The 25,732-nt window shown below is 48.8% G+C and overlaps 2 protein-coding genes and 2 pseudogenes across 3 annotated transcripts; 3 read left to right on the forward strand and 1 right to left on the reverse strand.

The window, feature by feature from the left end:
• Window positions 1–2,097: 2,097 nt before the first annotated feature.
• Window positions 2,098–3,049, forward strand: LOC118473154 (uncharacterized). Its single transcript, XM_035961860.1, has one exon. The coding sequence runs from the start codon at window positions 2,413–2,415 to the stop codon at window positions 3,022–3,024; it is 612 nt and encodes a 203-aa protein (XP_035817753.1). The 5' UTR covers window positions 2,098–2,412; the 3' UTR covers window positions 3,025–3,049.
• On the reverse strand, window positions 2,187–10,598 carry LOC100193203 (uncharacterized; annotated as a pseudogene). Its single transcript, NR_147944.1, has 3 exons — window positions 9,182–10,598; window positions 2,677–2,937; window positions 2,187–2,600 (listed from the first exon to the last, which is right to left on the reverse strand). The product of NR_147944.1 is annotated as an uncharacterized protein (transcript).
• Window positions 10,599–11,136: 538 nt separating this feature from the next.
• LOC100193604 (Aspartic proteinase nepenthesin-2) lies at window positions 11,137–15,263 on the forward strand. The gene is made up of 2 exons (NM_001352261.1): window positions 11,137–11,736; window positions 14,200–15,263. The coding sequence occupies exons 1-2, from the start codon at window positions 11,240–11,242 to the stop codon at window positions 15,086–15,088; spliced, it is 1,386 nt and encodes a 461-aa protein (NP_001339190.1). The 5' UTR covers window positions 11,137–11,239; the 3' UTR covers window positions 15,089–15,263.
• A 1,548-nt stretch (window positions 15,264–16,811) lies between these two features.
• LOC103636177 (U-box domain-containing protein 4-like) lies at window positions 16,812–18,584 on the forward strand (annotated as a pseudogene).
• The last annotated feature ends 7,148 nt before the right edge of the window (window positions 18,585–25,732 follow it).

Below are 25,732 nucleotides of genomic sequence, written 5' to 3' on the forward strand. Positions count from 1 at the left end.
TTCAAAACAAAAAACATGATGAATCCAATCTCTACAAAATATAATGGGACAAAATATGTGTTGTGGATCTCAACTCGTCGATTCCTACATTAAATATCGCAAACAGTAGATGCATAGGTTTGTGGAATCAATGTGTTATGATAGCCATATGCGTGTTGAGCAGAGGAGATTGAAGGCGGCAAATAAGAAGAGAGCACAAGATGCAAGGGAATGAGAGGCGGCTAGATTCAAGAAACAAATGTTGGGGAATCTTGTTGGTCGTCTGAGTGCAAGTGAGTGAGAAAAAGGACATGTTGGTTTTGCTTGTACATTGTATTTATCTTGTTTTTGCAAACTTATTTGTCCCATTATATTTGTAGAGATTGGATGTGTTGTGAACTATCTCACAGATGAGGTTCGTGAAAGATACGTTCAGGAAAAAATGACGATAGTGGAGCTGATGGAGGAGGACACATCAATGTGAAGCCAATAGAGGTCAACCGTCGGAATACTGTCCTAGATGTAACATGGAACATTAAACCTTCGACTGATATGTTGGGGTCGTTTAAATTGCATCTAGTCTTCCCACAAGCGAAAATCAAGCGAAAATCTGGTCAAAAGAGAATCTTTTATCAAACATCACCATCACCTTCGCAAGGCGCTGAAGTGCCGAACGAAGGGTAGTGTCACCACCCACACAGCCCAGCAAGGCAGGGACGTCTGTGAGAGCATGACTCCATGAGACTAACCACGAGCTAGTGACGGCCAGCCACGCCAACAGCGCCAAGCACGGCAAGCCACTCTAAAATTTATAGCTCTAAATTTTAACTTTTCTATACACGACGATTGATGTATATGTTTTATAATCCCTCCGTATGAATATAAAAGTCGTTTTAGTTCTTATTTTTTAGTCTATATTCAAATGTAGATAAATCTAGACACATATAAAACACATACGTAAGTGTTGTATGAATCCATTAATTAACTAAAATAAATTTTAATTTAGGATGGAGGGAATATCAAAGTTATAACTTTATTTCCTTGCAATTTCTGTAGTCATGATTTATATATTTTGGATTTTAGAAAAAAAAATGAGCGACCCACAAACTTAGTAAAATCTAATATACATTAACACGAATTAATTAAAAAATAAAAAATCTATACTTAGATAAGGACAAAACTAATATACTATAAAAACAATTATTAAATTATAAATAACTCATAAAAACAAAATATAATATATCTGTGTCACGGAGCCTGAGTGATTTTTATATACACGATACTCCAAGTAATACTAGGTATGTGCCCGTGCGTTGCCACGGAAGTTAAAAAATAGTATAAAACATGTATACCGAACACCATGTTCTAGACAATGCTAGTGAAACTGAAATAAAAAATAGCTATATAATTGCTTAAATAGTTATACAGCTCGTAGCACAAACAAAACAAAGTTGGGCATAACGTTAAGTGACACTTTTCCTGTATCAGGCTTGGACTATGTCCCGGCTAATGCTTGTAGCCTTTGACATTATCAGGACCCATTGATCACTACACTCTACTTGATCACTACACTCTACTTGCACTATAGCAATCTCCAAATCCTTAGGTGGCGGGGGCATCCGCTTCAATGATTTATGGAGCATCGTTTATCCTGCAAACATTTGGGTTTTATGCTATCTCTATGAATTTTTTACGTTATCTATTTACACAAAAAAAATAGAAACGTAATTTATGGCATGCGTCCCACGCGGGAGGTTAGTTGTTGGTCCGAGAGTGCATATATATATATATATATATATATATATATATAGTTTATCTTATGTTCAACTCGTTCACAAGATGAGTCTGTCGTACAGTTCGAAACTAACCGTGCTACAACGGATAAGACCAAACAGCTCGTTTGGACATTTCTAGCCACTTTACACTTTAGCGCGTGTAGATTTAAGTTGGCCTAATGAAACGTTAGAACAATTGACGAGTAGAGCGCGGGTACACTGCAACGATAGCCTTACATCCAAATCAACAAAAGTACTACAGTTGTATATGATTTGTGAGAAACTAATAAGTTTCAACCCTTCAAATACATGTATCATAACCCGAGGACATGATTTGATTGTTCAAACGTACATTCATTACCAACATTTCGTATAGTCTTTTACCGTCTCGCTTAGTATTAGAATAGAGCAATGATACGATAGTAAAATACTCAAAGGATATACAGCATACTTCTCTTCATACGATGTTAAATTTATTTAAGGGATCTAGATCAATCAGACAATCATCATCACCACCTCATAAGCAAGATAGTTCAAAACTTAAGACACACAGACTTCGGCCAAAGTTGGTGTTTCTAACTTGGTAGTTGGTACCCCGGAGCTTGCGAGTCGAGTTTACCATCATACCCCGGACCTTCTCGAGCCGCCGATCCGCAGCATGTCAAACTTGAGTAGATTCTCCACTCCGTCCAGCTCGATGGAGGCCTTGATTATGGCGCATGCGAGGTCCTGGTCGTCCTTGGCGTCCAAGAAACAGCCCCTCTCCTTGCGTCGTCCACGATCTGCCGCCATATCGTTTTGCCGCTCGCCAGCGTCTTCACGTTGCCCAGGATCCACAGGCAATGTCTGCAAAACATACCAAACAAAAACATCATCGTCGAGAGCACTATTGCAGACACACAAACACAAACCAAAAGCTCACTTGGCCCGCGTCAGCGCGACATTGGTGCGGTTGGTGTCGGCGAGGAAGCCAATCTTGCCGGCGGTGTTACTCCGCACGGTGGAGAAGATGATCACGTCCTCCTCCGCGCCCTGGAACCCGTCCACGGTCCGCACCTTCACCGAGAACGACCCATCGTGCATCGAGTACACCTGCTTGCCAAGCTTCTCCTCGATGGCCGGACCTGGCCCTTGTAGGGCGACACCACTCCCAGGCGGATCGCCTTCCTCGTGTCAATCGACTCTGCGCACAAGTTCAGCAGATCAGCTCGACGTATGTACTGTGTGCTCCCGGTCCAGGGAGATCTTGGAACCGCGTCAGATATGTTAGCTACTGGATGCTATTGGGATTCGAGGGAGAGAAGATCAGAGAAGAGAGTAGCGTGTGGGAGAGAATGACAGGAAGGCAGCGATAGATGTATTCCTTTACCCAAATTCTTCCTGTCCTGATTATTACATACTCATACGCATCCCACACTCATTTGGCCCACTCGCCTAAAGCTAGAACTCATTTGGCACACTCTGGCCCATGAACACGCTTGTTCGGAAGACACATACGACTGAACGCACCTTTTCTTCTCCCGCGTCTGCAGTATCAGTAGCTTCACTCGCCGGACTGCTAACATTCCCCACCGCTTGAAATGCGGCTTGCCCCCAAGCCGCTGATAGTGTAGACAATGATTGATGACTCTACTTCAGCTTTCAGGGGTTAGCACTGATTACCCCATAGTTTGGGTGAGTGAGAGACAAGGGCAGTACTGATGCTGGCTTACAGGAGAACTCAGCAGCCTTGAGCTGTTGGTTGGGTACCTTTAGAAGCTATGTCTCCCAATCTGAGAAGATGACCTGGTGTGAAATGAGCAAAGATTGTGTGAGTAACACTGAATTGGTGCCCTTTTGTCAAGACCGTAGCCAATATCATCAACAGCAGTGGCCTTCTCCTTCTCGTTAGCCAAGAGCAGGCTATTGACACTCATGAGCCATGAATTTCAAATCAAGAGAAGGTTAGCACCGTCTTGACCACCATTTTCTTTAGATGAACAAAAGGAATGCTCCACGGCTAAATCACTCAAGTCTGCTCCTGCAATGATATTCTTTTCAAGATCAACCAAAAGCATGACATCCTTTTCTTTAGCACAATCATGGGCATTTGAGGAGTATTCATCAGTAAGGCGCAGAGACAAGCAATGGATTCCTTTGGGAATAGCAGTTGCAACATAATGTTTATACATCAGTAAAGTAGCACCATCTTCACCATTATCTGAACTCGAGAATTGTTAGATACTTCAGCTTCTCAGTTAGGCTCTCGGTGGGAGTTTTCTGCTGTAGAGTCAGTGTTAAGCGCGAGCCAGGGGCATGTCCTGTGCCACGCAGTATGTGTGATCGTGGGAGAGTGTTCCGAGTTTCCAGGGTCGTGAGTATGGAGATCGTGGGAAGTTTGGAGCTGAGTAATTGTAATGCGTTGTGTAGTCCAGTGAATAAATAGAAAAGCACAAAAAGGAGGCAGGTCGCCCGGTTTGGCCTGTCCAAAGAAAATCCTCTGTTTTTCACTGTTCTTCAATACTCGACTGATTGATCGTTCTCTCGGTAATCGACGTCGAGCTGAAGTCAACAAGTGGTATCAGAGCCTGGTTATGGCGACCAGCATGCCGGCAGGAGGACGCTTTGACCGGTCGGTCACTCCGCCGCGGCGCCAGCGACGAGGGAGGTCACCTCCGCCACGCTGGGGGACGCGCGGCAATCGGGGAGGCGGCGGTTATGAGCGCGTGGTCGAGCACGTCGTTGTGGAGCGGGCTGCTCCGTCGGGGAACTACCCGATCTTGACGAAGACCAACTACCATGACTGGGCGGCCCTCATGCGCGTGATGCTGCAGGCGAGGAACCTGTGGGACGCGGTGAGTGAAGGCACGACGACTTACGTCGACGACCGGAACGCTTTGGAGATACTCTCCAAGGCGGTTCCGCCGGAGCTGATGGGAGCCGTGGCTGGGAAGGCAACGGCGCAGGATGCGTGGAAGATGCTTCGACTGCGCAACGTCGGAGTCGACCGCGTCAGGAAGGCGAAGGCGAGCACACTGAAGAGGGATTTCGACGCCCTCAAGTTCAACGACGGCGAAAGCGTGGATGATTTCGGTGTACGGATCACACGCATCACGGGTGAACTGGCGGTGCTTGGTGATGAATACACCGAGGAGGAAGTTGTTAGGAAGTTTCTGCAGGCCCTGCCATCTCGGTTTGATCAGATAGCGGCTTCAATTGAGACGCTACTTGACTTGAGCGAGATGTCTGTTGATGAGCTAATCGGGCGTTTGAAGGCAGCTGAGGAACGACTCGCCCAGGAGCGCGCAGTGGCCCTGCCCCGACTAAATCTCACAGAGGATGAATTAATTGCCAAGATAACTTCACGTCTGAAGATTGCAGGTGATAAACCATCAGGTTTTGGTGGGAGCTCGTCTGTGTCAGGAAATTTTCGTGGCCGAGGACGCGGGCGCGGAAGAAACGGTGGGAGACGCGGTGGCCGCAACGGCGGCCGTGGAGGAAAGACGGTCGCGAACGACGAATGTCGTTATTGCGGAAATACTGGACACTGGGCGCGGGACTGCAGGAAGAAGAAGCGCGATGAGCAATCCCATGCCGTGCATACTGAAGAGGTGGACGAAGCCTTGTTACTGGCGAGAACCAGCGTCATCGACTTACAAGAGAACCTTGACGACGCACCGGCTTCGCTGGGTCCGCACCAAGTCATTCATCTCAGGGAGGACAAGTTGTACGTTCAGCTTGGTGACAAAGTGAAGGAAGAGGCGCGGTGGATCCTAGATACGGGAGCCACAAATCACATGACAGGTGAGCGCTCTGCGTTCTCCTCGCTGAATGAGAAGGTGCAAGGTACAGTGCGATTCGGCGATGGTTCAGTCACGGCCATTTGTGGTCGCGGATCCATTCTTCTCCACTGCCGGAATGGTGACCACAAGACTCTGACGGGAGTTTACTACATTCCGAGGCTCACCACGAATATCGTGAGCCTTGGACAATTGGAAGAAGGTGGACACAAGATTCTAATGCTGAACGGGCGTCTGAAGATCTGGGATACTCAGCGTCAGCTACTGGCAAGTGTGCCGCGGTCGGTGAACCGGCTGTACGAGCTGGATCTTGACGTTGCAAAGCCAGTCTGCCTCGCTGCGCAAGGAGGCAGCGCAGCATGGAGGTGGCACGCACGCCTTGGACACCTTAATTTTCGAAGCTTGAGACGTCTAGCCGAAGAAGAAATGGTGCGTGGGCTGCCACGGATTGATCACGCTGATCATGTCTGTGATAGCTGTCTCGCCGGGAAGCAGCGTCGACTTTCCTTCCCAGGAGAGGCAGGCTATCGTGCGACGAGCAAGCTTGAGCTGATCCATGGGGATCTTTGCGGGCCTCTGACCCCATCGACACCGAGCGGTAACAGGTTTTTCTTTCTTTTGGTGGATGACCTGAGTAGGTACATGTGGGTGTCTCTTCTGCGTTCCAAGGATGGAGCGATGTCGGCGTTCAAGTCCTTTCAGGCAAGAGCTGAGGTGGAAGCTGGAAGAAAGGTGGGAACTTTCCGTACGGACCGAGGCGGAGAGTTCACAGCACAAGCCTTCATCGAGCATTGTTGCAGTGAAGGGATCAAGCGACACTTGACAGCACCGTACACGCCGGAGCAGAATGGAGTGGTGGAACGGAGAAACCAAACCATCATGGGAATGGCGCGGAGCATGCTAAAAGCCATGAATCTCCCTAACTGGTTCTGGGGGGAGGCTGTGGCAACGGCTGTATACATACTGAACAGATCACCCACTCAAGGAAATGAAGGGAGCACTCCATATGAGGTATGGCATGGAACAAAACCTACCGTCAGTCATCTTCGTACATTCGGCTGTGTTGCACATGTTAAGCAAGGCAACAAGCGTCTAACAAAACTTGAAGATAGAAGTACACAAATGGTGTTCATTGGGTATGAAAGTGGCAGCAAGGCCTGGCGTTTTTATAATCCAGTCACAAAACGCGTACATGTGTCGCGTGACGTCGTGTTTGAAGAGGATCGTGCCTGGGACTGGAATGAGGAGGAGAAGACTGGGACAGATGTCCCATTTGGTGCTGAGTTCGTGCCTGTCGAGAGCTCCATTCGTTTGATGGACAAGCCGGGTTCTTCGTCCTCGTCACCAAGCATGTCAAGTAGTGGTCGTTCTGGGCCTCCCACTCATCCTGGTGGCCAGTGGGATGTTCAGGATGAACAGCAGGTGCCCACACCTGAGATAATGGGTACCGAGTATGCCACACCTCCCACTGAAACCCCAGATCTTGATGCTGACCATGAAGATGATGCGCCACGGAGGTATCATATGCTGGAAAGTGTGTTGGGAACTGATAATGTCCCAGAACAAGCTGAAATGCTTGCTGTTGAAGAATTGTTGACAGGCATCGGTGAGGAGCCATATTCAGTGACTGAGGCTCTGAAGGTTACTGATTGGAGAAAGGCAATGTTAGAGGAGATGGCATCAATTGAAGGGAACAAGACATGGTCACTGGTTGATTTACCAAAAGGACATCGCGCTATAGGTCTGAAATGGGTGTATAAGCTGAAGCGCAACGAATTAGGAGCTGTGATCAAGCACAAAGCTAGACTGGTAGCTAAGGGATATGTGCAACAGCAAGGTATTGATTTTGAAGAAGTTTTCGCTCCAGTGGCTAGAATGGAGACTGTCAGGGTACTATTGGCAGTCGCAGCACATCATGGGTGGCCAATCCATCACATGGATGTGAAATCAGCGTTCTTGAATGGTGATTTGGCTGAGGAGGTATATGTCACACAACCTCCTGGGTTCACTGCAAAAGGGGAGGAAGGCAAGGTTCTAAAATTGCACAAAGCTCTGTACGGATTGCGACAGGCTCCTCGAGCTTGGAATGTGAAGCTGGACAAAAGTTTAGGTAAACTTGGTTTCACAAGATGCAAAACAGATCATGCACTATATACTAGAAAGAAAGGTGGTCAGAGAGTTGTTGTTGGAGTATATGTAGATGACCTGTTAATTATAGGGGAATCAGACGCACAGATAATTGAATTCAAGAAGGAGATGAAGAAGGAGTTTGAAATGACAGATTTAGGATCGTTGTCATATTATCTCGGAATTGAAGTACGCCAAACAGCTGAAGGACTGGAATTAAAACAGGAAGCATATGCAAAGAAATTACTTGAGAAAGCAGGGATGGCAAATTGTAATGGATGTGCAACACCAATGGAGTCTAGAATTCAGCTATCTAAGAGAAGTGAAGCTCCAGCAGTTGACAGAACTGAATATAGAAGTATAATTGGTAGTCTCAGATATCTGCTTCATACAAGACCAGACCTCTCTTTCAGTGTTGGATTTCTGAGCCGGTTCATGGAGTCTCCAAGGCATGATCACAAGGTCGCATTGAAGCGTGTTTTACGTTACCTGTCAGCGACAGCAGGTTATGGACTACAGTACAGTCGAGGAAGAGGCAGTCTGAAATTGATTGGGTATTCAGACAGTGACTTAGCCGGTGACATTGATGATCGCCGCAGTACTACAGGTGCTATATTTTTCTTGGGGGGAGTCCAGTGTCATGGATGTCTCAGAAACAAAAGGCAGTGGCCACATCGTCGTGTGAAGCAGAATACATGGCGAGCGCAGCCGCGGCAGCTCAAGCAGTGTGGCTGCAGAAGCTACTTGAGGAGGTCGTTGGCATCCCTGCTAAGCCAACAATTATTCTCATGGATAACACGGCTGCTATTGCGTTGGCAAAGAACCCGGTTCACCATGATCGAAGCAAACATATTGATGTGAAATATCATTTTACCAGAGAATGTGTGGAACGTGGTGATATTGAATTGGTGCAAGTTGGGACTGATGAACAGCTTGCAGATACGTTCACCAAAGCTTTGAGCAGGCTGCGTTTCCAGGAGATTCGCAGGAAGATTGGAGTCGTTTAGGATTCCAGATTATGGGAAGCAGAAGTAGGGGGAGATTGTTAGATACTTCAGCTTCTCAGTTAGGCTCTCGGTGGGAGTTTTCTGCTGTAGAGTCAGTGTTAAGCGCGAGCCAGGGGCATGTCCTGTGCCACGCAGTATGTGTGATCGTGGGAGAGTGTTCCGAGTTTCCAGGGTCGTGAGTATGGAGATCGTGGGAAGTTTGGAGCTGAGTAATTGTAATGCGTTGTGTAGTCCAGTGAATAAATAGAAAAACACAAAAAGGAGGCAGGTCGCCCGGTTTGGCCTGTCCAAAGAAAATCCTCTGTTTTTCACTGTTCTTCTTCAATACTCGACTGATTGATCGTTCTCTCGGTAATCGACGTCGAGCTGAAGTCAACAAGAATTCAGCTGCAAGTTCAAAGAATTCAGAGCAATAATCATACTTGTCCTCTTTTAAACACCTTTAAAGCCATATTCCATGGACTGACAGCAAACCAAATTAGTTCACGGCAGAAAGAGAAAGGGACTAACCGACCTTGCTTTTGACCAATGCGGGAAGCAGGTACTCATCATCGATGAGAACAGCGTGACGGACGCCAGGCAGCTGCAGGGGTATCAGTGACTCGCACTCCTTAAGCTGCGCGGCCTCGTCCACGACAGGGACCTCCAAGGGCTGGGCCTTCTGCATGTAGAGCAGGCGGTACGAGCTCGAAGCTGTACAGAGCACGATCTTAGCATTCTGAAGCAAGAACTCTAGATCGATCGTTCGGCTGTCATACATTTCGGGAAGCTTAAAGTTAGAAGAAAGGAGCCATAGCTTGCGAAGACACGAGGATATCGCCTCCCTCAGCCGGAACCTAACATCGGAGTGCCTTTTGAACAGCGCTTGAAGCTGTTCGACTGGTTCAGACTGCACGAGCACTCCAAACGCATCGAGCAAGAGCAGCACCTCCGCCATGCAGCAAAAGTTTTCTTCTGATGTTGCGGATCTGGGAAGATCATCGACGAAAGTCTCCACACAAGTGCGCAAATCCTTAGCGAGCTTCTTGTAGTTACTCTGGAAGTAGGTCTCGAATGACATTTTCTCTCGCTCTACTTCTCGTGCTTTTTTCTGCACTTCCAGTAAATCTTTCTGCATCTCCTTAACTTTTTTGTCATCCATCGTCCGTAAAGAACAGACAACTGTTACATTTCTTAGCTTGATTTCTTCTGAAACCAAATCCAATACACAACCTTGTATGGCCTCATCATACCTTTCATACGGAACCATCGAATCCTCCTGAAGTGCAATCATGGAGCTCAGGGACTTTGTCCACCCTGTGATTGGCATCAAGCACTGACGCAGACGGCGAACACGCGTGTCTAAGAAGATATTTTCTAGTTTCCGGTCCACAGCCATCCTGTCCTCGTTGCCGAAGAGCACGACATCGCCAAAGAAACACTTCGTTGCAGCACCGCCGCCGCTGGACTCTTCGATAACACCAAGGACCCGTGACGCGACCTCCGCCACAGCGGTGTTGGTCGGGGCGCAGGTCACCGTCCTCTGGTTCTCGATCAGCATGGACCACAGGAGCGCGCTGATGGTCTTCGTCTTGCCGTCTCGGAGGCCCCAGATGAGGCGCACGGAGCAGGCCGGCTGCTGCACTGGGCGGGGGCAAGGGTTGGGAGGTAGGCGGTCGGGGAGGGGGCGCTGGGGCGGAGTAGGCCCGAGAGGCTGGAGCCGTTGAACCCGACGATGAGGAGGCCGTGAAGACGAGCACGGCAGCGGCGTGGTAGGCGAAGAGGAGAGCGAAGGCGGCTAGGAACTTGGCGGCGAGCCTCCGCCAGACACAGGGCACAACGAAGAGGACGCGTGGGAAGGTGAGAGTGTTGCGCTTGGTGTAGACGGAGGCGACAGCGGGGAGGAGCGATAGCAGGAGGAGGGCGGGGAGGTAGGCGAGAAGGCAGGGGGCGGTGCTACCGGCGGAGCATGCGCACGGGTATCGCACGAGAGTTTGTCGGCGGGTATCACGGGGCAGCGCGCAGCGGGGAGCAGAGGCGGTTTGGCATCGCGGGCGGGGGCACGGACGCACGGTGTTGTGGACGCCCTCTTTAGATTCTTAAGAAGTAGTATATAGAAATAAACAAGCAAACTGCCTCCGCTCTGGCAAGATAAATACGCACTCCAAGGCCGCGCACACACGCAGACCGAAACGCGAGCACCATCAACAAAGCAGGCAGGCAGGCAGGCCGCACTGCCGCAGGCAGCAGCAGCGTTCGTTCACAATGACAGCTAGTCTTGCCTGAGCTCCAAAGAGCGCGAGCGAGGGGCTACAGAAGCGCATTGGCGCCGCGCGCCCGCAGCGTGGCCTCCCGCCGCCGATCGCCGGCACCCCGTTGCTGCGTTGGCTTGGCTGAACAGCTTAGCCAGCTTGCTGCGCCATCAGGCAGCCGAAACGCGGCGTCCCCGCAAATGGCGGGCCGCCGTCTGGTGACGCTGACGCTGCTGGCGGCCGCGTTCCTGGCCGCCGCCCCGGGCGGCGCAGGCAGCAAACCATCGGCGAAGTTCGAGCTGATCCACCGGGGGCAGGCGCCGTGGGACGAGGTGGCGCGCATGGACCAGGAGCGCACGGCGTTCATCTCCTCGCACGCGCGTCGCCGGGCGACGGAGGCGGGCCGGGCCAAACCCAAGCCCAAGGCGAAGGCCAAGGCAGCGCCGGCCGACGAGGCCTTCGCCATGCCGCTCTCGTCGGGCGCGTACACGGGGACGGGGCAGTACTTCGTGCGCTTCCGCGTAGGCACGCCGGCGCGACCGTTCCTGCTCGTGGCCGACACCGGCAGCGACCTTACCTGGGTCAAGTGCCGCCGCCACGCCGCGCCCGCGCCCGCGCCCGCGCCAGCCCCGGGCTACAACTACGGCTACGGCGCCCCAGCGTCGAATGACTCCTCGTCGGTCTCGGCGGCGGCATCCTCCCCCGCGCGCGTGTTCCGGCCGGACAGGTCCCGGACGTGGGCGCCCATCCCGTGCTCCTCCGACACCTGCACGGCGTCCCTGCCCTTCTCGCTCGCCGCCTGCCCCACGCCCGGCAGCCCCTGCGCCTATGAATACCGGTGAGTCCCCGCCCGCCACCCCACCACACGCTCGCATTCCATCCTTCCTCTCGTAACATAAGCACGACGGCATTAACCCGTGTATATAAACCTCTGCGCGTTAATGGCGGTCCTCCGTCGACCCAACGATCTGACTGGGGGCGTGCGTGGTTAATTCTATCCTGACATTGATGAGATGCAAGCAGCAACAGCAGCCTGCAATTAGTGGCTGCCTTGTTGGTTGTTGGGTGAGTGAGTGTGTAGCAGACCGTGCCGCCGGCAACGGCGAAGCAGCGCGGGGTGGGCATCGGGGGCGGGTGTTCAATGCGCCACAGCTTTCCGCCCTCTCTGCCTGGGCAGAGTATTATCGCCGCGGCAGGATAGGTTGCCACTGTAGCACCGTGCGCTCGTCGTGATTGGGGGCCGGCCACTCAATGCGATGCGAGCCGAGCTGACAGCTGAGCCTTTTCACCCATGTCTCTTTCTGATTGCAACTCCGGCCGATTTCATCTCGAGGGGGGGGGGGGGGGGGGTGGGTCTGTGGGTGGAAGACGATTGCGTTGCGCCGGAGCTGTGGCGATTGGCGGATCGTCGCTTTCTCGGGGACCAAGCAGATTCATCCATCAACTCGTCGTCCACGTCATGCCGCGCCGCCCCTTTTGCAGTCACGGAGACATGGCGCGGCCATCACGCGTTCAGCGCCCCCTGCTCACCCAAAAGCTGAGCGCCCCGGGCAAACGACAACGACACCGGCGCTTGCCCCCCGACGCCGACCGATCTCCCTGCCGTTCGGCCTCGGTGGCGTGGCGTCGGTGTCCCGATAAGCATCATGTTACGTGCACGCGCGCGCGCATGTGCGCTGGATCCTACCTAGCTCCAGAAAAGGACGCCCATGGAGAGTAGGCGGGCACGAGGGCATCCATCGATGCCGACGGCGTGTCAGCAGCATGCTCCTCGGTCCTCTGTTCGTCGTCGTTCGTGCCTTGGGTCGACGCGGGGTGTGGTGTCGCTGAATGCTGAATTGCTGAGCAAGTGAGCCAGTGGCGGCGTTCGTATCTAGGCGAGGCTTTGGAGCTTGCTGTTGCCTTGTCCTGCCAACCGCGGAAAGGGAGCCGGCACCCGAACGTGGCGGTGGCCGTGAGCCGAAGAGTAGCCACGCTCTGCCCCTGCCCCGACACGTGCGTGCGACGCCGGATTGGGGCTATCCACTCATGGGTGGTCGTGTCAGCTTGTCAGGGCGCTGAGCATATTCCTTGGCGAAAGGGGCGGTGAAATAGCTAGGCTGTTGCTTTTATCCGCCCTTTTACTGACGCCATTGTGCCAAGAGAGCCACGAGAGAAGGGATGCATGGATGGCGGCGCCCAAGCAAGTTTGGCAACGGTAGAGAGCGCTTCGGGATTCCACGGGTGGAACTGGCCCTGGAGTTCGTGTCGAGTGCAGCGACATGTCTCTCAACATGGCCAAAAGGACATGCGGCCCGGTCTCATCATGTTCTTTTGCTTGGCAACTTGATCATCGAAGGCCCGGCCACCTGTCTGGAAAAAAAAACATTTCCCCCGCATTTTACTGATAATATTGTATTTAGGAGTATTGCCTTATCTTCATACTACTAGTAGTACCTACAAGTTGGGGGTATATCGATCGTCTGATACGCACATGGACATGGTGCCCTGTATACATGGATGGATCTAGGGGAACGGCCAACGACGTGGAGGGCGCCAAGCGTCACAGATACAATCATACAATCCATTCTCGTGGACCGTACCAGCACCACCATGCCCCGAGCCATGTTCTCTCCGGTCAAAGCTCCTCCTGGCTGGATTAGAATAGCTAATCCTCCAGTCCAAATGCACGCCACTAGTGAACAAAAATAGCTTGGCATTCAGTGAGCTGCATCGGCGATGATTGCCATCGCTGTCCCTGTGACGAGTGACGAGGCAGGTAACGTAAAGGCTGCCAGGTCAGGTCGGCACTGCACTGCCATGCTAGGCCGATGTCCTTTTGCACACAGTCTCCGTGCTCGTGACGTTCAATGGTTCTGCTCAATAGGGCCTCTGCATCTGCTGCATGCGAGCCACTTGCAGGCCAGCCATGGCGCGATCGACACTTCTGTTGCCTGCAAGCTGAAAGCGCGCAACGCCAGTATTCTGTTTCTGCTGCTACAGAAAATTGTTGTTTCTTGGTCAAACGGAACCTGGTAGTCGCACTCGGGAGAATTTTCGGTTAGCGTACCGTACATGCAGCTAAAACCGAGTACTAACTGTTTGACTTCAATTTGCGAATGAGATGCCTTGTTTAGTCGGAGTAGACGAGGATTCACCATGCTATGGTACTAGCGGCGGCCGGCGGCCCGCAGTCGGTGAGACTTGAGAGATAGAGGATCCCTGAATCGCGCCGCGCCGCCGCCATGTGCCATGCCCATGCATGCGGTGACTAACCGCCACGTATTTTTTTTCCTCGCGGGATCCGCGGGCACGCATGCAGGTACAAGGACGGGTCGGCGGCGCGCGGCACGGTGGGCACCGACTCGGCGACCATCGCGCTGTCGGGGCGGCGGGCCGGCAAGAAGCAGCGGCGAGCCAAGCTGCGGGGCGTCGTGCTGGGCTGCACCACGTCCTACACCGGCGAAAGCTTCCTGGCCTCCGACGGGGTGCTCAGCCTCGGCTACAGCAACGTCTCCTTCGCGTCCCGCGCCGCGGCGCGCTTCGGCGGCCGGTTCTCCTACTGCCTCGTCGACCACCTGGCCCCGCGCAACGCCACCAGCTACCTCACCTTCGGCCCCAACCCGGCCGTGTCCTCGGCCTCGGCCTCGAGGACCGCCTGCGCGGGCTCGGCCGCGGCGCCCGGCGCGCGGCAGACGCCGCTGCTGCTCGACCACCGGATGCGCCCGTTCTACGCGGTGGCCGTCAACGGCGTCTCCGTCGACGGGGAGCTCCTCAGGATCCCGCGCCTCGTCTGGGACGTCCAGAAGGGCGGCGGCGCCATCCTCGATTCCGGGACGAGCCTGACGGTGCTCGTGAGCCCGGCGTACCGCGCCGTGGTGGCGGCGCTGGGCAAGAAGCTGGTCGGGCTGCCCAGGGTGGCCATGGACCCGTTCGACTACTGCTACAACTGGACGTCGCCGCTGACGGGCGAGGACCTCGCCGTGGCTGTGCCGGCGCTGGCCGTGCACTTCGCGGGGTCCGCGCGGCTACAGCCGCCGCCCAAGAGCTACGTGATTGACGCGGCGCCCGGCGTGAAGTGCATCGGCCTGCAGGAGGGCGACTGGCCCGGGGTGTCCGTCATCGGCAACATCCTGCAGCAGGAGCACCTGTGGGAGTTCGATCTCAAGAACCGACGGCTAAGGTTCAAGCGGTCGCGGTGCATGCAATGATTGGACTTGGACGGCCGTCATGGCGTCATCCAATCGTTCCTCCCTCCACTTCATTTTTTACCCCTCGGCGGTGGTGATCTTTGCTGATTCTTTTTTTTTACCCATGTTCAGATACTGATGCAATGAGAAAGTGTACCTTCTTGCAATGCAAAGAGAGCTGTAATCAGTTTTCCTCCGGTCCAAAAAAATATAATTAAGTAGACCTCAAAAAATTAAAATTAGAGTGGACATATAGCCCACGTAGCAGATATTAAATGCATATATTGCACTATATCTTAGTAAAAGTCCGAGAAAGCTATGAGTTGAAAACAAGGTTTGCGTCTATTTTATAGCTTGTTCGGTTGCTCGTCCTTCTTCAGCTAGCAAGTGGTACTATCCAGAAGCGTTGCACTGCGTGCGACTTTGTGTCACGTTGGAACGGCGCGGTACAATCCGATTACAGATGGGGAGATTGAGTAGAAACCTGCATACGATCTGATTACACCCCTAACCTGTGTGTTTTCTCACAGTCCATTATGTGCTTCACGTGGGAAGCATGAAACTCATTCTTCAAGGGGACAGAGATTGCACCCTCATAGCCTAGTCTCAAATTTCTACTCAATCTCCCCTGTCAGTTGTCAGTGGGTCAGGGTTAGGAATGTAATCGGATCATATACATACGGATATTACTTATTTTATATATTTCTTTTCGAATTCAGATCATATACAGATATTATCGAATTGTGTCAGATAAGATTTAAATGAATATCAACATCTTAAATTTAGGGACTGTGTGCATGTTGAGGACTAGGATTAAGGATCAAGGGATTTAGAATGTTAGAGCATCTTTATTTATAAACATTGAAACATAATATGTAAATAGAGTTTAAAAAATCCTAAAATTTGACATGAACATATATCTTGATGATAAAAATTTGACATGAAAGTTTTAAAAGATTTCCAACTTTTGTGTCCAAGTGTTCACAAATCACAAATAAAACACATTTTAATAAACATTCAACTACAACTCTCCACTTTACACTATATAGATTTTGTTCTTCATTATTTTCATTTACATTTCTGTGCACACATTCATATAGGGTATTCATTCATTTTGGAACGATAAATTTTATTTTCTCGGAAAATTACTGTTTTATGTCAATTAAATGAACTACTGGATTCATTTCTATAGGAATTGTAAAAGAATATGTAAATGTGGTAAAAATAATTTAATTTTTTTTACATGGACGCATATCTTGATGATAAAAACATGACATAAAAGTTTTAGAATATTTTGTAATTATTTGTATCAAAGTGTTCACAAATAGAACACATCTCAACTAAATTTTATAAACATTCAACTATAACTCTCTACTTTATATTATATAGATTATTTTCTTAATTTTCCAATTTACATTTTAATGCACACATTCATAGAGTGTATTCATTCATTTTGGAATGACAAGCACATTTACTATTTTATATCAATTAAATGAATTACTAGATACCTATTTGTAGAAATTGTAAAAAAATAAATATGGTAATTTTTTGACATGACCACATATCTTGATGATAAGAGTATGACATATATTTATAAGCATTGCATATATTTTAATTGTTAAATAATATATCTCTACTATACTTAAAGCACCAGTTTCAACGGTTGTCGTGCGTCATTTTTTTGCAAAAAAACCCTTGTACTTTTTTCAAATGAACCCACCGAGCATCTCAACGGCCTCGTGCAACAGTCGCGGCGCCATCGCTAAACCGCGACCCTTGCCCCTGCCGTCCCAGTCCCCGCCACCGGCCTCGCGCAATAGCCGTCGCACATGCCAGCCCCGGCGCCGTCCCCGCCACCGGCCTCGCGCAACAGCCGCCGCGCCATCCCGACCCTGACCCTTGCCCCTGCCGTCCATGCCACCGGCCTGGCGTAAGAGCCGCCGCACATTCCGCACATGCCAGCCCCGGCCTCGCGCCCGCGGCATTCGCGCCCGACTGTTGTGGGAGGCACCGTCCCATCCGAATCTCCTCCCCTCTCCCTCAGATATAAGGGTTCGTCCTCCTCAGCACTATCTCAAGATTGTGCGTAGACGTTCAACGACGGTGGGGACACGCCGCTGCAGGTGTGCGCCCGCCATCTACGACGAGGCCATGTTTCTTCAATAGATCCGTCGTCGTGGGCTACTACAAGAACCGCGTCAAGGTAGAGTATCCCGCTTGTTGCTTTATGCTACCGCTGCATGCAGTCTAGGTGTTCAGTGAAATGTCAATGCAATTTTGCTATTGTTTTGCGATTGATTGCTATGTGCTAGCGTCTGTTGTATGGTGGTGAGTTACGAGGCCATTGAGTTCCTTCTGTCGCGGAAGGTTACAGTCAAAGTTTTGTGATTGACTGCTATGTGCTAGCTTCTGTTGGGTCTGATCAAAATGAACAATAACTGATTTTGTCAGTAGCGGAAGGTCGCAGTCAAAGTTTTTGGTTTTGCCGGCATTCAGATCTGAAGCGAGTACAAGTGCATACACGCCTACCAACCTTGGATTCCTCTACTGGTTATGTATCGAAAGCCCTTAAATCTTCCTTTGGTATAAAACGAAGATTACCATAATTGTCAGATTCTTAATTGTTGTGCTTGATTGCTTGTTATAATTGCGTTTGCACTCCCATGTAATTACTTGTATGCAACAGAGGCCAAGGAGAATGCTACAACTATGATATTTATCTATGGTCCATGACTATAAGAAAAAAATAATGAATGAGCTAGGGGATGTGGAGGAGCTTGTGTCTATGATGACCAATGGGACACCAAGGGGACAAAAGGACGTAGTGATGGCATTGTCCAACCTCTCAACACACCCGAAAAGCTTAGGTTGGATGCTCGAGTCATCTGCGGTTGTAGCTTTAATTGAGTCACTATGGAATGACATCGAGTCGGAGGAAGCTGCTAGTGCTCTAGCTCTGCTGATGAAGTAGTCTAGCAGCATGCATCTTGTTGGGAGCTCTGAAACAGTGATCACTGGCCTTGTTGGGTTAATGAGGCGTGGAACTTCAAAGGGCAAGGAGAATGCAAGTGTCAGCTTTATATGAGATACGCCAGAGAGGTGGATCAACATTAGCACAGCGCGTGGTAAGGATACCTGGGTTGAACAAAGTAATGCAGAACATCACGCTCACAGGAACAAAGCGTGCCAAGAAGAAGGCAAGCTTGATTGTCAAGATGTGCCAGAGAATCCAAATGACATCAGCACTAGCACTAGGATGTACCTTGACAGTGGTGGATCATTCAATGGTAGGGAACAACACATTAAGGTGCGCTACAAGCTTTGGCAGCGGGGAGTTGTTGAAGCCTGTGTCAATTTTAGTGCCTATGCCGTAGACGGAGAGGAAAAATCCATTCCAGAGCCCACATAATTGTCACATTCAATGAGTTTTGTCCCTAAAATTCTTTCATTCCATCCTCAAATGAAGGTATACGAATTTAAACTAAAGTATCAAATATACCAGATATGTTTGTGTGTATATGACTGTGAATAACTGTGCAAATATAGGTTTATAGGTAGAATTCTAGCTTGACGTTTCCTTGGCAAGCTCAGAAATTAATTGTTTTTTTGTTCAGTTTCGGAAAGACATGATATGTACGCGACTTGTTGTAAACTGTTCTCATAATTTAGTACTCGACGAATTTCAAAATCATAAGTCATTTCGACTTTCTCGATATTGTATATTTTTTGTTGTGTCTACAAATTAGGTACATGCATAAGCTATGTACGAATAAAAGCCAAAATAATTTACAAATGGGCTTGTAATAAAATATAGGATGACTTATCATAAATGCGGCGTTAACATATACGTGTCTTGCTTTAGATCGGCCAAAGTAAACTGGTGCTGCTTGTTGTATAGTAGAGGGAATAGATGCCAATCCGAAGAACATCTAGGCACAACGCTTTGATTCTAGATAGGGATGACAGTGTGTAAGGTACCCAATGAACACATAAAGCTATATACATACCACCGAGAAAAAATGTTCCATACCCATATCCACCACCCATCGTAACGTAGAAAGTTTATCAACATCTAAGATATATACATAGATGCATAGGTAGAAAATAATGCCTGGTGTAGCAAGGATTAAAAAGGAGTATATAAGTCTAACATAATATTCATGGGACAAACATTGTGTTGTCACATATTTACATATAACTATGTTGCTTATCTCTACATAGTAGCAAAAAATGGTTGTGCACATATCTATACTATACTTAAAGCACCAGTTTCAACATTCGTCATGCGTCATCTTTTTACAAATAACCCCTCACAGCTATTTCAAATTAATCCACTGCACGAGTATAGATAGCCAAACGGCGGCCCGGCACAGGCCAGACGCCCGCGGGCCACAACTCGGGCCAGCCCGTTAGCCCGTCAGCCCATTTGATTAAATCAGCGTAAAATGTTAAAAACGGTGTAGGAGGTGGGGTTCGAACTCATGCCCTGATGGAAGAAGGACAGGAGACACTAGGTAATGTTGTTTAACCAGTACAACATCATGCTCAAATGTCTTTAATATTGAATATAAATTATATGTGTATATAATTTCTTTTATAAAATAAAAATATATAATTGTGTCGAGTCTGATCAGCGCTACGGGTCGAGGCTACAGCTCAGGCACGGCACGACGTTCTTGGCTCTTGCAAACATTAGGTCGCTTCTAAGACCACATTGGCGCAATAGACTCCATGGTGTTTGAGGTTGCTGGATTGAATGAAGCAACAATGATTTGTCAAACTAACAGTAAAATAAAATGTTATTTGTTGGTTTTAAATATTAGTAATTGCTACGAAGTAGCATAATTTATATGGAGCACATCCAGTTTTTATTGATGTCTAACTTTAGCAATCACCCCATATTTTGATCTATCTTTTTTTATAAGTTTGAGTTCATGTGACTTGTTTTAGAAACTTGAGCTCACAAACTTTCTCTTATTTGGTCTCTGTACGATGGAATTATATCATTTTATAATCTCTGCTCGTTCAGTCAGCCGTTGTGAACTCTCTTCTAATCGCTCACTTAATTGGTCGTGTTGTACCAAGATATATTGAATGAGGTAAATAATAACATCAGTTAGCAAAATTTTAAAAAAATATTATACGGAGAGCGGAGACAATCAATAAAAAATATTATTTTTTGGTGGATAGTTTATATGGGTATTGTTGTAAGCCGTCGCAACGCACGGGCAACCGACTAGTATGTATTTATTAATGAATACTATGTACTATGCTCAGAATTTACTTGAAACATGTTTTTTTACTGACTATAAATCTATCGACAAAACATATTGATACTCACTATGACGTTATGTTTCAAGTAAAGTAAGTATCCGAATACAAATCAAATTTCGAACATTTTGTTTTGTAATTGTGCACTTTCTCCTGCGAGTTCCTAAACCACTGTAGAAAATGTTTCTGGGGCGGGAGCGGATGGGGAAATGGTGCAACTTCTCCTACGAGTTCCTGCTACACGTGTGGGCGTGTGGCCGCATTGGACACACCAACAAACTGTGCGACAGTGCGAGGTCCGGTTGGACAGACAGGGAAATGCAAAAGTTCGTTTGCAGTAGATTGCGTTTATGGTTATAGAAAATATTGTTTTGTTTTGTACCGTAGATTGTACTATTTGTATAATAGAGTTTGAAATAGGAGATAAAACAGAAAATGTTTCTGATGACAGCCTAAGCATATTAAAATTATACCCTTTAAGCCTTTTAAAACTCAAATTCTGAGCTGATTTTGCAACATAACTTTCGAAGCTTTATTTTCAGCGAGAACAGAAGATGGTCTATTCATGTTGGTTGGACCGAGTAATCTCTACTACTCTATATGAATTTACTGTAGGCGTCCACAGCACCAATGTTCTGCCGCCGCGATCGTCCTCCCGCACGCGCTGCCCCAAACCCGCCCCGCCATCAGCGCCACCACACCGCACCGCCAGCAATCAACGCCCGCGGATCTCTCACCCTTCTCCCCATCGCCGACGCAATCAACGCGGTCCTCCCCCACGCGGATCCGCGTGTCCTCCCCACCGCCGCCGCAATGGAAGCTCAGCGGGCGTTCCTTCCTCGACAGCCCGCCACCTCCGCGCCCCCACCAAACCGGAAGGCGAGATCCGCCGCCAGCCGTCACAGTGAAGGAAGGTCGCGCGAGTCGGGGACCCGCCAGGCATCTCGTGCCCGCCGTCGGGATACCTGCGTCCGCTGCCGCGTCATCCCCGCCTTCCCCCTGCTCAGCCCCTCCATGCCCCTGCCACGCGCAACAGCTCCCTCCCCCTGAATCACGCAAGGTCCCCACCCATCGATGTCGCCCATCCGCGCTGTCCCCCTCCCCCTGAATCACGCAAGTTCCTTGCCCGTCGATGTCGCCCATCCGTGTCGTGCCCCCGACATCGGCGTCTTCCTCGATCTCCACTTCGTCAACAAGCCCGAGGTGTTCACCAGGGCGCACCAGCCGCCCAGCATTTTTTGCCTGACCTGCTTCTCCTTGATTCGTGATCTTAGGGTTGGTTCTTGTTCCTCTAGGCTACTGCGTTGTGAAATCCATCTCCTCCTCTTCCTCTTCCCCCTTTCTTGCTCGCGCGACTCGGCGCACCAATGGAGTCATCGCCAGCCTCGGCCATGGCACCCGCGTCCTCATCGCGGGCCGCCAGGGACCCGCTCCTCTTCGCCCGCTTCGACCTCCCCGCCGGCTGGGGGTGCCGCAAGCCCTTGGCCTTTTGCCGGGAGGCCCGGGACACGGACGACGCCCCCGTCGCGTCCGAGTCCGCCGCCACAGCCGCCCCCACCGAGGGTGTCAAGGATAGCGACGGGACCCGATCGCCGACGCGAGCGGCCGCAACGGTGCAGCAGGCGCCCGCGACGGGGGAGGTGGCGCAGGAAGCTCCCCGGAAACAGTGGAACCTGCGGGAGCGGACGTCGTGGCGGGATTATAGTAACAGAGCGGACGACTTGCGTGCACGGCAGGACAGGAAGCTCGGGCGCGCGGACGCCGGCGGCAACCGCCGGTTGTCGCTGTCGGTGAAGCTGACTCGGCAGAAGATCGACGCCGACTTCGCCAAGATCACCGGTAGCAAGGCGCCGTACCGGCCCACGAAGCAGAGCAAGACCGTCTAGCGCAAAATCGAGGTGCGTGGTCTCATCGCTCAGGCAGTAATGCCGATCATCTCGATCGATCTCCTAACCGCCGTCGCAGGATGTTCCATGACTCCATCTGAGTTCGTTTCGTTGGTTGGGTTTGTTGGTTGCTGATTGTGCGCTTCGTTCTCTTGTGGCGCAGACGCTTTGCTCGGGGAGTTCGCTGGTGCAGGTGACCCTCGACCGGTACAAGGTGAACGAGGTACGTGCGCCTGAAAAAATTCCATATTTATTATTTCGCCGGAGTTTGTTGCTTGGGAGGCCTAGGATGAGACGACGATTGATCTGACTCTTGTTCCTGTGGGTGCAGAAAGGAAGATTTTGATTTCTTCTGAGTCGCGCGAGCAAGAAAGGGGGAAGAGGAAGAGGAGGAGATGGATTTCACAACGGAGGAGATTGATCGAGCAATGTCTGCCTCCTCATCTCGTGATGCATCAATGCTTACCACAAGGTACTTCCTCTTAACCATAAGGAATTAAATGTGTGATTTCACTATGTTGTTTGTGCGTATATTCACTCATCTGTTTGCTTGGCTCCAGTTTTCTTCATTTAAGGCAAAATGTGAACTGCGTTTTGAAATTAGTGATGTTATCTCTATTCTTTAGAGAACCTTTTTCTTACACTTGTATGCCTTTGCAGATGGATACCATAATTAGTGGAATAATGCATTAAATTGCCCATCTGTTTTAAAGGTCACATGAAAAGATTCTAATCTTTTGCAAATTAACACCTTGGACCAGATTAAACTCTCTTATGAAGCAGCAGCTTCGGCTTCTGGTTCCTGCATATTCAAGCAAACGAAATAGGTTATACATGATGTGTCAAGAAAATACAAATACTTTATAATTCAAGTTTTCTTCATTGCATTTATACAACTACAGTAAAAACATGTATGCTTTTGAGTTAACACTGAACTCTCTTATGAAGCAGCAATTGGAGGATATTTTTTTGATAAAAAATCGTAAAATGGGGTACTGTTGGAGTTGTTTTTTATCAATTGAGACCTATATTTTCAAGATAGGACACTGAGTTAGGACACTGTTGGAGATGCTTTACTTGATAGCTGGTTAGACTTCTACTTGAAATTTCTACCTGGCAGGCTGTTGTACTCACAAGCCAAATTCCCGAAAATACTGGATAGTTCCTTTACTGTAAAAGTGGGTTTCCCCCTAGTTGTTGAAGTTAGAAATGTCATCTTCTCTAATGAAGAAGCACAAGGAATATTGGAAATTCATTTCTCAAATTGCTTCTTTACTGCAATGTCTAGAATCTAGATGGTTTCATGCTATAGTGTTGTTCATATTATATGGTGATAATGTACATATAGAACTTATGATGGTGTTAGCTATGCTGTCATGGATCTGATTTCTTTCATGATATCGTTTCTACTATGCAGGGTTGAAAACCAAGAGGATGCTGTAATGGATCTGTTCATGTGTCTGATCTGTGTATCCATTTTCTTCTGCAGGATGGCTGGCGATTCTTCTGACGGGGCCAACATTATTTCTTTAAGAGAAAATATAAATAGAGAACAACAGATGAATATGGGAAACTAGTGAGTGGAAGCTATGTTTTCCTGTGTAATACCTTCCACAACGACTCTCTATTCACCAACCTGGGGAGGGGCGAGGGAGTGCACTTGCTCTCCGTTGAGATTAGGGGGTTAGGGTTCATAGATAAATATTTTGCCTGATAAATTCTCGTCACATCAAGAGTTTGAGTCATAGTATAATTCACCCACACTTTTCTATTTACCCCTTCCAATGTTTTATTTATGTTATTCAATTTGTACTTGCATGTCGTCACTGAAGTGCAATACAATATATATACTAGAAGCACATGTTCTGTAGTTATGTGAAAGTATATTATCATACATTAATTATTTTACATGATTATATTTTAATTTCTCGTGCTAAAAAATGGGTAATAAATACCTGTAGTTATGTGTTCTCTTCATGGTTTGTGAAGCTCACTTAGTATTTTTCCAAAAAGGAAATATCAAAAGATGTTAGTATTGCTCTTGATTAATAAATATTGCTGATGCAGTTTATTTTTTTAGAATTTGACAGTAATAGTCTAAATAACATATGTACAACTATAGCATTGAGAAGTATCTATATCATCCTATTTTAGACAACATGACCAGGTGTGTGAAACAAATTAAATGTTTCTTCCATTTCTACCTTCATGATTCAGTATTGTGCATATTGTCCTCCATATGTTCCAAATTACATGTTGTTTTAGCTTTTCTAGATACATAGTTTTCTTATACACCTAGCTACATACATAGCAAAAGCTAAAACGGTTTGTAGGCACCATGTAGTCCTTTCATTTGGTCGGTTTGTAGGCGTCTTCCAAAAGTACTGTCACATCTACCACTAGAATCGGCTTCTCACTAGCTTCTCACCAGGGGTTTGACTTTGTAACACAGGAGATATAGTGTGCTCTTCTGGAACTTCATCCCCAACATCATCCTCACTATGATCTTGTGCAGTACTTGGCACTTCAGTGACAGCTTCAAATACAACATTATCTCCTGGATTGTGACTCTGTTTTGGGGCCGTGGCTATATCAGTTTGCATATTATCTGGAGCCTTCCGAGGCAACTCTTTTATTATAGCATCAGAATGTAAGGTTTCTATCTCTGTGGGTAGATCACTGACTAACGCTTCATTTTGAGTGTAAGCTTGCTCAATGTCGCCCACTTGCTAAGATGACTCTTCAGATACAGATGCAGCTTCTGCACCTTCCCCAATTTGATTCACATGGACAATTAGCTCAGTGAAAGGGAAATAGGCTTACACCTTTTCCTAAATGATTTTGGTGGTTGAATTGCCCAACACAAATAATTCGACTAACTAGTTTGCTCTAGATTATAAGTTCTACAGGTGCCAAAGGTTCAACACAAACCAATAAAAAGTCTAAGAAAGGGTTCAAATAAAAAGAGTAAAAGACAACCGAAGGCTGCCCTGGTCTGGCGCATCGGACTGTCCGGTGCACCAGGGTGGATTCTCTCCAACTCGCTAGCTTCGGGAATTCTAGGAGCCACTCCGCTATAATTCACCGGACTGTCCGGTGTGCCAGCGGAGTAACAGCTAAACAGTGCCAACAGTCGTCTGCAAAGGAACAGTGAAACGCTATAGTGCGCGCCTGCGCTCGCAGAAGTCAGAGCAGGCGTCAGAAGGCGCACCGGACAGTGAACAGTGACTGTCCGGTGCACCACCGGACTGTCCGGTGGCCCACATGTCAGAAGCTCCAACAGTCGAACCCTAACGGTTGGGTGACGTGGCTGACGCACCAGACAGTGTCCGGTGGTGCACCGGACTGGCCGGTGCGCCATACGACAGCAGCCTTTCCCAACGACCATTTTGGTGGTTGGGGCTATAAATACCCCCCAACCACCTCACTTCAATGCATCCAAATTTTCAGCCATCAAACCTCATACAAGAGCTCTAGACTTCATTCCAAGACACAAACAAAGAGATCA

This window comes from Zea mays, chromosome 8, assembly GCF_902167145.1.
Source record: "Zea mays cultivar B73 chromosome 8, Zm-B73-REFERENCE-NAM-5.0, whole genome shotgun sequence".
Classification (NCBI taxonomy): Eukaryota; Viridiplantae; Streptophyta; class Magnoliopsida; order Poales; family Poaceae; genus Zea; species Zea mays.